The 10,016-nt window shown below is 32.3% G+C and overlaps 2 protein-coding genes across 3 annotated transcripts in view; one reads left to right on the forward strand and one right to left on the reverse strand.

Moving 5' to 3' along the window:
• Positions 1-1,819: 1,819 nt before the first annotated feature.
• On the forward strand, positions 1,820-5,531 carry LOC123008440 (fatty acyl-CoA reductase 1-like). Of its 2 annotated transcripts, XR_006412955.1 has the most exons (7): positions 1,820-2,085; positions 3,608-3,987; positions 4,029-4,138; positions 4,188-4,620; positions 4,666-4,923; positions 4,970-5,295; positions 5,342-5,531. XR_006412955.1 is itself a non-coding variant. In XM_044404234.1 (6 exons), the coding sequence occupies exons 1-6, from the start codon at positions 1,891-1,893 to the stop codon at positions 5,064-5,066; spliced, it is 1,473 nt and encodes a 490-aa protein (XP_044260169.1). In that variant the 5' UTR covers positions 1,820-1,890; the 3' UTR covers positions 5,067-5,531. The 2 variants fall into 2 exon arrangements, 1 of the variants encoding a protein (XP_044260169.1); XM_044404234.1 differs by having other exon boundaries at positions 4,970-5,531.
• LOC123008439 (putative fatty acyl-CoA reductase CG5065) overlaps positions 5,526-10,016 on the reverse strand; it is a 7,179-nt gene continuing 2,688 nt past the window's right edge. Inside the window, exons 2-9 of the mRNA XM_044404233.1 lie at positions 9,436-9,648; positions 9,133-9,384; positions 8,942-9,087; positions 8,784-8,893; positions 8,542-8,734; positions 5,938-6,319; positions 5,771-5,889; positions 5,526-5,722 (exon numbers count right to left, since the gene is read on the reverse strand). Of these exons, the coding sequence (XP_044260168.1) occupies positions 5,626-5,722; positions 5,771-5,889; positions 5,938-6,319; positions 8,542-8,734; positions 8,784-8,893; positions 8,942-9,087; positions 9,133-9,384; positions 9,436-9,648 (1,512 nt within the window). The 3' untranslated portion in view covers positions 5,526-5,625. The remainder of the gene's footprint in view (positions 5,723-5,770; positions 5,890-5,937; positions 6,320-8,541; positions 8,735-8,783; positions 8,894-8,941; positions 9,088-9,132; positions 9,385-9,435; positions 9,649-10,016) is intronic.

The following is a 10,016-nucleotide window of genomic DNA, read 5'->3' on the forward strand; positions in this document are numbered from 1 at the left end:
TTTTTTAATTAGTTCTTGCTTAAAAAAACAAAAATTGTTGATAGATTGTTGATAAATAGGTATTTAGTTTCATTATTTTTAATAAATAATTAGATTTATAAGAAGATTTATTAATTTTGAGCAAGTTTATTTTTAATTTTATTTAGAATTAATAATTAAAAAAGCAGTGGCGTACACAAGAAAAAAATATTTTGAGGGGAGGGGGCAAAAAAATATTATAGTGAATCAAAAGAGCCTACACATTTTTTTAATTTGAGTTTTTTTATTTTTTTTATTGTTTTATTAACGAAAAACTGATTACTTTTTGACAGGGAGTACTAAGGGTACTTCTTTGAATTTTTTAATTAGTTTTTGCTTAAAAAAACAATTTTTTTTTGTGTTGTGACCAATACAAAAATGTCAAAAACCGTATATTTTTCTTACTATTTTTAGTAATTTTTACGTCTGGTACCCAACAGAACTACCAAAAACTTAATTTTTTGGGTCCAAATTTTTCAAATTTCAATTTTTTTTTTATTAAAAGTACCAAACTGACAAAATAGTTTTGTCATTTGTTTAACAAAATTAAAATATTTTTTTTTATAATAATTGGATTTAAAAGAAAATTTATTGATTTTGATCTAGTTTATTCTTAATTATATTTATCAGTGGCGTACTCAAAAAAAATTTTTGAGGGGAGTGGGCAAAAAACAAAAAAAATTAAATTTACCAAATTTGTAAATTATCTGTAAAAAGTGTAATTATATTTGTTTTAAATTTATGTTAATTTTTACAATAGATGTGACCTTTGCAAAATAAAAAACAGTTAAAAACTAAAATCAAGGTTAACTTACAAAATTCCACTAAAAAGTAGCCATAAACATTTTTTTTGACGTTTTTACAGGAAGTAGCCAAAGGTAGGTACTACCAAAATCTTGTTTTTAAATCTCAATTAAATTCTGACCCATTTTTTTTAACTTTTTTTATATTTCTAGCATAAGTAGTTTCAGTATTTTTATAGTAGTACCAACTAAAATTTGTTATTTCGACCTGTTTTTTATTTTTTTGTTAAGCAAACCCATACATGGTAAAAATCTTGTGTTTTGTCTACCAAAAACTCTCAAATTTGCACCCAAAAAACTTGAATTTACTTCACTTTGATTCAATTAGTGACCTCAATAATGAATATTTTAATTGATGTAATTATAATTTATTTCTATTGAATCAAGCACGTGGAGGGTACTTTTTCTATCAACAAACTAGTTTTTCCAGCTAATTTTAAGTGAGAATATAATGTTTAAAATATTTTCCTTGCATCTTTGGACCAATCGACCTTAATTGTTATCACCTTGATGCACTTTAATTACTCACTCATTGGTTTTTAATTTTTCTTTAAGTTGTTTACTTTATGGGAATATTTTGTGACGACAGAAGATCTAAATTGAAAATTTATGGTAAAATCAGGTTTTGTTGCATCAAATGCAACGAGAAAGTTTTTTTTTATTGCCCTCTAGCCTAGATTCATATTTGGCTTTACATTTTTTATTCTTAAATGGAAAATGTCATTGACGACATGAAAAATCAGTAAAATCTGCTAATTTTTTTTGTTTGTTTAATGACAAGCAATGCGAATAATTTGATTTAAATTTACATAAATTACAAAGTGACGAATTTATTTAATTTTGACACAAAACGACCTTAAACTCAGTCTAAACAAGTTTGGCGTGTCACGTGACTAGGCCCAATTGGCCATCCCCTCTCCCAAAAAAAAAGAAAAAAATAAGTATTATAGTCCACTATTATAATAAATGTAAGGATTGGATGCATAAAGAATCAAGGTTACTACCAATCAATATTTAAAACTTGCTAAGAATCCAAGTATTGCAGTTTAATCTTCGACTTTGGTCAAAAATGGTTGATTCCAATCGAATTTCAGACATTTTCAAAGACAAGACTATTTTTATTACTGGTGCCACTGGTTTTTTGGGAAAAGTGTTAGTGGAAAAAATTTTGAGATGCACCGAAGTGAAAAAATTGTATTTGTTAGTGAGGAGTAAGAAAGGGAAAAGCCCCCAAGAGAGATTAGAGGATATTTTCAGTAATATGGTGAGGCTAGAATTTTTTTGGAATTTTTTCGAACCCAAAAAGTGGACTTTTTGGTAGTACCTCTGGGTACCGGACCCAAAAACGCCAAGATGGAGTAAAAAAAGAATGACATTTTTGGCATTTTTGGGTTCGGCCCCACTCATTTATAAGTGAAAACACAAAGAAATTTTTTGTGGGACTACTTGGTCCTCAAACCTTAAAATTATTTTGGGTACCGGGCCCAAAAACACCAAGGCGTAAAAAACAAATTTTTGGCATTTTTGGGTTTGGCCCCACTTATTTATAACACAATTGAAAGAAAACACAAAGGAATGTTTGGTGGTACTACAACGTCTTTAAACCTCAATTTTTTTTTATTTTTTTCCGAAAAGTGGACTTTTTGGTAGTACCTTTAAGTACCGGACCCAAAAACACTAAGGAGTAAAAAAAATAAAATTTTGGCATTTTTGGGTTTGGCCCCACTTATTTGTAAGAAAAAACACAAAGAACACTTTGGTGTTACTATAACGTCCTCAAATCTCAAAATTTTTGGAATTTTTTTAAACCCAAAAACTGGACTTTTTGGTAGTACCTTTGAGTACCGGACCCAAAAACGCCAAGAAAGTAAAAAAAACAATTTTTGGCATTTCTATGTTTGGCCACACTTATTTATAACACAATTGAAAGAAAAAACACAAAGAAATCTATGGTGGTACTACCACGTCCTCAAACCTCAAAATGTTTTTTGGGTACCGGACCCAAAAACACCAAGGAGTAAAAAAAACAAATTTTTGGCATTTTTATAAAAAAGCTTTTTTATAAAAAAAACACGAAGAAATCTTTGGTGTTACAAAAACGTCCTCAAACCTCAAAATTTTTTGAAATTTTTCCGAACTCCAATGGTAGTACCTTTGGGTACTTAACCCAAAAACACCAAGAAAGAGTAAATTTTTGGCATTTTCTGGTTCGGCTCTTCTTATTTATAGCACAATTGAAAGAAAAAACACAAAGAAATCTTTGGTGGTACTACAACGTCCTCAAATCTCAAATTTTTTTGAAATTTTTTCAAACCCAATAACTGTACCTTTTGGTAGTACCTTTGAGTACCGGACCCAAAAACACCAAGGAGTAAAAAATAAAATTTTTGGCATTTTTGGGTTCGGTGCCACTTATTTATAACACAGTTGAAAGAAAAAACACAAAAAAAAATTTGGTGCTACTACAACGTCCTCAAATCTCAAAATTTTTTGAATTTTTTTTAAACCCAAAAAGTGGACTTTTTGGTAGTACCTTTGAGTACCGGACCCAAAAACACCAAAAAGGTGTATAAAATAAAATTTTGGGTTCGGCCTCACTTATTTATAAGGAAAAACACAAAGAATTCTTTGGTGGTACTACCACGTCCTCAAACCTCAAAATTTTTTGAAATTTTTTCGAACCCCAGAAGTGGACTTTTTGGTACCGGACCCAAAACCACCAAGGAGTAAAAAAACAAATTTTTGTCATTTTTGTTTTTATTACTTATTTATGGTACCACTTTTAGCTCTTCGACGTCCTCAAATCTCAAAACCCCTCCAGCCTCAAAAAATGCCAAACCATCAGTGGCGACATCACTCAAGACAATCTCGGTATCTCCACCCCCAACCTCCTCCTCCTCCAAGAAGTCGATTTTATATTTCACAGCGCCGCCTCCACTCGCTTCGACGACTCGGTCAAAACCGCCGTCAAGTTTAACACCAAAAGTACCAAATGTCTCCTCGATTTGGCTGAAAAATGCCCAAAACTGAAACTTTTCATCCACATTTCAACAGCTTATGCCTTCCCCAACGTCAAGGTACTTTACGAAAAACCCTACAACCCACCAAAGAACCCTCATGAAGTACTTGATATGACCAAATTTGGAAAAGATGAGGATATTGAAGGGTGAGTACCAAGTAGTACCAACTGTTAATAATTGTCAGTAGACTTCTTGGTGACGTTCCCAACACATATACCTTCAGCAAGGCATTAGCCGAGGCTCTTGTTGTGGAAAAAATGGACGAAATTCCAGCAATTATAGTACGACCATCAGTTGGTACTACTAAAAATTTAAATTATTTCCTATTTAAATTTCTTTTTTATAGTATGCCCCACGATGGTGGAACCCATTCCAGGATGGGTGAACAACCTTCAAGGTCCCATGGGTTTGTTTGTGGGTGCTGGTAAAGGCATAATCCGTTCCATGTACATGAAAGGTGACTCGTACGCTGATTTTGTCCCAGCGGATTTGGCCATCAATGGTATGCTTGTGGCTTCATGGTACTACCTTTCCCAAGACAAAACCACTCGTTTCTACCATTTAACTGCATCATCAGAGTACAATTTCACATGGGAGGAGTTAATAACAACCGGGAAAAGTATCATTTATAATGAAGTACCATTCAATGGCGTTGTGTGGTACCCTGGAGGGTCAATAAAAAAACTACGATGGGTACATGATTTGTGCTTTCTTTTATTTCAACTTCTACCTGCGATTTTCATTGATACGATTTTGGTACTACTCCGGTACAAACCCATGTAAGTCAACTTGATAATGTTTTAAGGTACTACTGGTACTTTTAGATTGTACCAAATTCAGAGAAGAATACAAAAAGGGAATGACGTTTTTGAGTACTACACAAACCGGGCTTGGAATTTTAGTAATATGAAAGCCGATGAAATTAGAAAATCTATGAATGAAATTGAAAAAAAAGTCTACAAAGTTGATGGTAAAGGATTTGATTTGAGGGATTATTTAAAAAAATGTATTTGGTGTGTAAGAAGAAACAATCTTAAGGAACCAGATGAGACAGTACCGGCGGCTAAAAGGCACATGAAAGTGTAAGTACCACTTTTTTTAGTTAATTTTACTTGATTGTTTTTACAGAATGTGGGCCCTTGATATTACTTTCAAAGTACTACTCGTCGTGGTACTACTGTACTATTGCTATCACTGGTACCAAATAATTGCCCGATTTTTTTAACAATGTAATGGTTTTACTCAGGATTTGTGGTACTAACACTCCCTTTTTTGATTTGTGGTACTACCTTAATTTTTCTAAATAAAACGCATTTAAAAAATATATAAACTTTTATTTGGTTGTCTTTTGCACTATTTTTGAGGGATTATTTAAAAAAATTATTTGGTGTAAGAAGAAATAATCTTAAGGAACCAAATGAGACAGTACCAGCGGCCAAAAGGCACATGAAAGTGTAAGAACCACTTAATTTAGTTAATTTTACTTGATTGTTTTTACAGAATGTGGGCCCTTGATATTACTTTCAAAGTACTACTCGTCGTAGTACTACTTTACTATTGCTATCACTGGTACCAAACAATTGCTCGATTTTTTTAACAATGTAATGGTTATTTCAGGATTCGTGGTACTAACACTCCCTTTTTTGATTTGTGGTACTACCTTAATTTTTCTAAATAAAACGCATTTAAAAAATATACAAACTTTTATTTGGTTGTCTTTTGCACTATTTACAAAGATACTAATTACAATCACCTGTGGTACTAAGTGGTACTATTATTTGAAACTAGAACCCAAAAATGAGCGAAAGGAAGAATTTCCAAATTAGATAGATGAACCCTAACATAATCAAAGTTTTACAAATTTTGTCGACACAATACATTCTGAAAAAAAATTATTAATTTGGTACTGGTACTAGTGTTGGTACTTACACTTTCATGTGTCTTTTAGCTGCAGGAATTGTATCATCTGTCTCATGTAAAATATACAATCTAGCAGCTTTGACACAATCATAAAAATAGTCCTCGTAACAAACCCCATCTCCATCAACCTTGAAAAATATTTAGTACCATTTAGTACTATTTCATTTTTTTAGTACCTTGTACAACTCTCTTTCTCTTTCTGTCATCAATTTTCTTGCTTTAAATGAACCTTCATTGTCAAAATCCCATTGTCTGTTAGCGTAGTACTCGAATACTTCGTACCCTTTAAGGATCCTCCTTTGGACGCGTTTTAGTACCGGTTTGTACCCAAGACACACAAGGAGTATATCGACGACAACTGCGGGTACCCATTGGTAGAAAAAGAATGCCAGGTTGTGGACCCAACGGGAACGTTGCATGGTACCATCCGGGTACCAAAATACCCCATTTAACGGGATTTTGTTATACACCGTTTGACGCCCTATATCGACTAGTTCTTGAAACGTTAACTTGTATTCGGCGGAACTTGTAACGTTGTAAAAGACGCGATTCGAATTTCTGGAAAAATATAAACATGGTACTAGTGGTGGTACCGATTATGTAAAAAATTTATACACCAGATGGTACTATCACATCAAAACAGCTGCAAAAGCTATAATATTATGTAAAATTAGCACTTTCCTTTGAAAAAATATAAAAAAGAAAGTAGTACCTTGGTACAAAACTTATTAAAAACTTGTGAAATTAATAATAATCAATTAATCGTTGAAATTTAAATTGATATTAAAAGTTTTTCAAAGATTTTAGGTTACCTACAATAAATTGTACTATTGATCGAAACACCTAAAAAACATCACACAAATTATGTAACGCATATTTTTTTTAAGGTTTTTACTATACAAAAGTATAGTAACTTTAAAGAACAGGACATAAACACAAAAATTGTTGGTACTACCGCCTCACAACGTCTGAAAATTCATAATTTTACGTCTAAATAACTGACTTTCCTTCAAAAAATTATAAAAAGTAAAGTGGTACTTTGGTCTAAAACTTGTAAAAGGAACAAAAAATCAGCTAATAGTTGAAATTTGAACTAAAATTGTTGCCAAACTTTGAATTAAAAGTTTAACAAATTATCTATGTTGTGGTACTACCTATGATAAATAGTACTATTACCATCAAAACTCCTGAAAAAACATAATCACACAAAAAATAGTTAAAAAATCGCATAAAAAATTGATCTAGGTTGGTACTTTGGTGTAGTACCTTTAAAAAACGTGACATAAGTGACATAAACACAAAAATCAATTGATATTTCAAGTACTCATATTACAAAATTAGAAATTTTAAAGCTCACGGTGTTGGTACCACTTCTACTATTTGGTACCACCGCATTTTTACGTAAAAATTGCATCATTTCTAAAAAAATGACGACTTTCCTACAAAAAATTATAAAAAAGTAAAGTAGTACTTTGGTCTAAAACTTCTGAAATGAACAAAAAATCAGCTAATAATTGAAATTTAAATTGTTACTAAACTGAATTAAAAGTTTTACACATCAATTACGTTGTGGTACCACCTATAATAAATAGTACTATTACTATCAAAACCCCTGAAAAAAACATAATCACACAAAAAATATTTGAAAAGTAGCAAAAAAAATTATTTCAGGATGGTACCTTGGTGTGGTACTTTTAAAAAACGAGTCAAACACAAAAATCAATTGATATTTTAGGTACAAAATTAGAAATTTTAAAGGTCAGACACGTGTTAGTACCAATTCTACTATTTGGTACCACGGCATTACAATGTCGGTAAATCCTAATTTTACGTAAGAATTGCAAAATTTCTATGACTTTCCTTCAAAAAATTATAAAAAAGTAAAGTAGTACTTCGGTCTAAAACATGTAAAATAAAAAAAAATAAATAGTTAAAATTTAAATTAAAATTGGTGCTAAACTGAATTAAAAGTTTTACAAATCATTTATGTTTTGGTACCACCTATAATAAATAGTACTATTACTATCAAAACTCCTAAAAAAACATAATTACACAAAAAATATTTGAGAATAAGCACAAAAAATTGTTTCAGGGTGGTACCTTGGTGTGGTACCTTTAAAAAACGAGACAAACAAGAAACTATTGATATTTCAGGTACTCAAATTACAAAATTGTAAATTTTACAGGTCAGCCACGTATTGGTACCACTTCTACTAGTTGGTACCACCGCATTAAAACGTCGGAAAATCGATAATTTTATATAAGAATTGGAAAATTTCTAAGCAAATAACGGCTTTTCTTCAAAAAATTAAAAAAGGAAAGTAGTACTTTGGTCTAAAACATGTAAAATAAACAAAAAATAAACAAATAGTTAAAATTTAAATTAAAATTGTTGCTAAACTGAATTAAAAGTTTTACAAATCATTTATGTTTTGGTACCACTTATAATAAATAGTACTATTACCATCAAAACCCCTGAAAAACAATCACACAAAAAATATTTAAAAAATGTTGTAAGGTGGTACCTTGGTGTAGTACCTTTACAAAACGAAACATAAACACAAAAATCATTTGATATTTCAGGTAGTTATATTACAAAATTAGAAATGTTAAAGGTCACCCACGTGTTGGTACCACTTCTACTATTTGGTACCACCGGAAAATCCATAATTTTACGTAAGAATTGCAAAATTTCAACGACTTTCCTTTAAAAAATTACATAAAGAAATGGGTTTGACCTTCTTTTTTATCTCAGACAAGTGAAAGCAGTCATGGCTTACTTGAGCACAATGCGATCACAAGCACTGCAAAGCATAACGTTGACCACGATGTCCACAGGGACGTAATCAGCGTAGGCTTCGCCTTTACAGTACATGGTACGAAGTACCCCTTTACCAGCAGCTATCAAAAGTCCCATGGGACCATTAATATTATCAGTCCACCCAGGGATGGGTTCTTTCAATACTGGCATAACTAAAAATAATTTAATAAAATTTTGAAAAAAAAAAATACAAGGTGGTACTTATGGACGGTCGGAGAATAATAAGTGGTATTTTGCCAACTTGATCTTGCACTAAAGCCTCACCCAAAGCTTTAGTGAAGGCATAACTGTTGGGCCACTCTTCCAGAAGTCTGAAAAAAAGAATGAAAAAAGTGGTACCACTTTTTCAAAGTACCCACTTTGGTGCTATACTATTCACAGCTTCGTTACTCATCAATTCGCATGATTTTATAATACTATCAGGGTCGGCTGGTGGTTGGTACGCTTTTTCGTATAGTACCCTTTCATTGAGATGACAATAAGCCGTCGAAAGATGAACAAAATTCTAAAAAAAAAAATTAGTACCAGTAGTACCAAAACAAAGTGGTACCAAAAGCCTCTTGCACTCCTTCGCCAACTCGAGCATAAGTTTGGTACCCCTGACATTAAGTAGTACCGCTGGTTTTAAATCCATATCAAACCGTATGGTGGCAGCACAATGGAAAATAAACTCCGCCTCCGCCGCCAACTTTTGGCGGTCGCTGGTACTCAAAGCCAAGCCGGGGGCGGCGATGTCCCCCGACACGAACTCCACCCTCTTGACAACGTCATCACCACGTGTTTTTTTCGCCAACTCGAAAAGCTGCAAATTTTTTTTATTTTCTTTTTTGTACGATTTTTGGGTTGGTAGTACCGGATCGGCGAAAAGTGCAGCTCGGCGTTCCGTTGGCGATTTGCCTTTTTTTGGGCGTACCAAAACGTAGATTTTTTTCACGTCAAGACAGCGGAGGATTTTCTCGATGAGGACTTTGCCCACGAAACCGGTACCACCTGTTATGAGCAAGGTACGACCGCTGAGGGTTTCGGCGATGCGGTCACGGGATTGGTCGATCTCCTCCGGTGCCATCTGAAATTGAGGGTACCACAGGTCAAGGTTACAAGTTGGCTAATATGGTACTACTTTGAGTACCACCATAAAAATAAAAATTTTTGATGATTTTTATTTATTTTTGCATGAGAAAGTAAATTCTACTACTACTTAACACTACTTGACAAATACAGTGAATCAAAAAAGCCTTTTTTTAATTTTTTTTAATTTTTTAACTGTGTTATTAACGAAAAACTGATTATTTTTTGACAGTGAGTACTAGGAGTACTAGTTTAAATTTTTTAATTAGTTTTTGCTTAAAAAAATTGTTTTTTGTTGTGATCAATACAAAAATGTTAAAAACCGTATGTTTTTCCTACTATTTTTAGGAATTTTTACCTTTGGTA

This window comes from Tribolium madens, unplaced genomic scaffold (genome assembly GCF_015345945.1).
Source record: "Tribolium madens isolate multiple individuals breed KSU strain unplaced genomic scaffold, Tmad_KSU_1.1 Scaffold_71;HRSCAF=194;Tcas5.2_LG6, whole genome shotgun sequence".
Taxonomy (NCBI): domain Eukaryota; kingdom Metazoa; phylum Arthropoda; class Insecta; order Coleoptera; family Tenebrionidae; genus Tribolium; species Tribolium madens.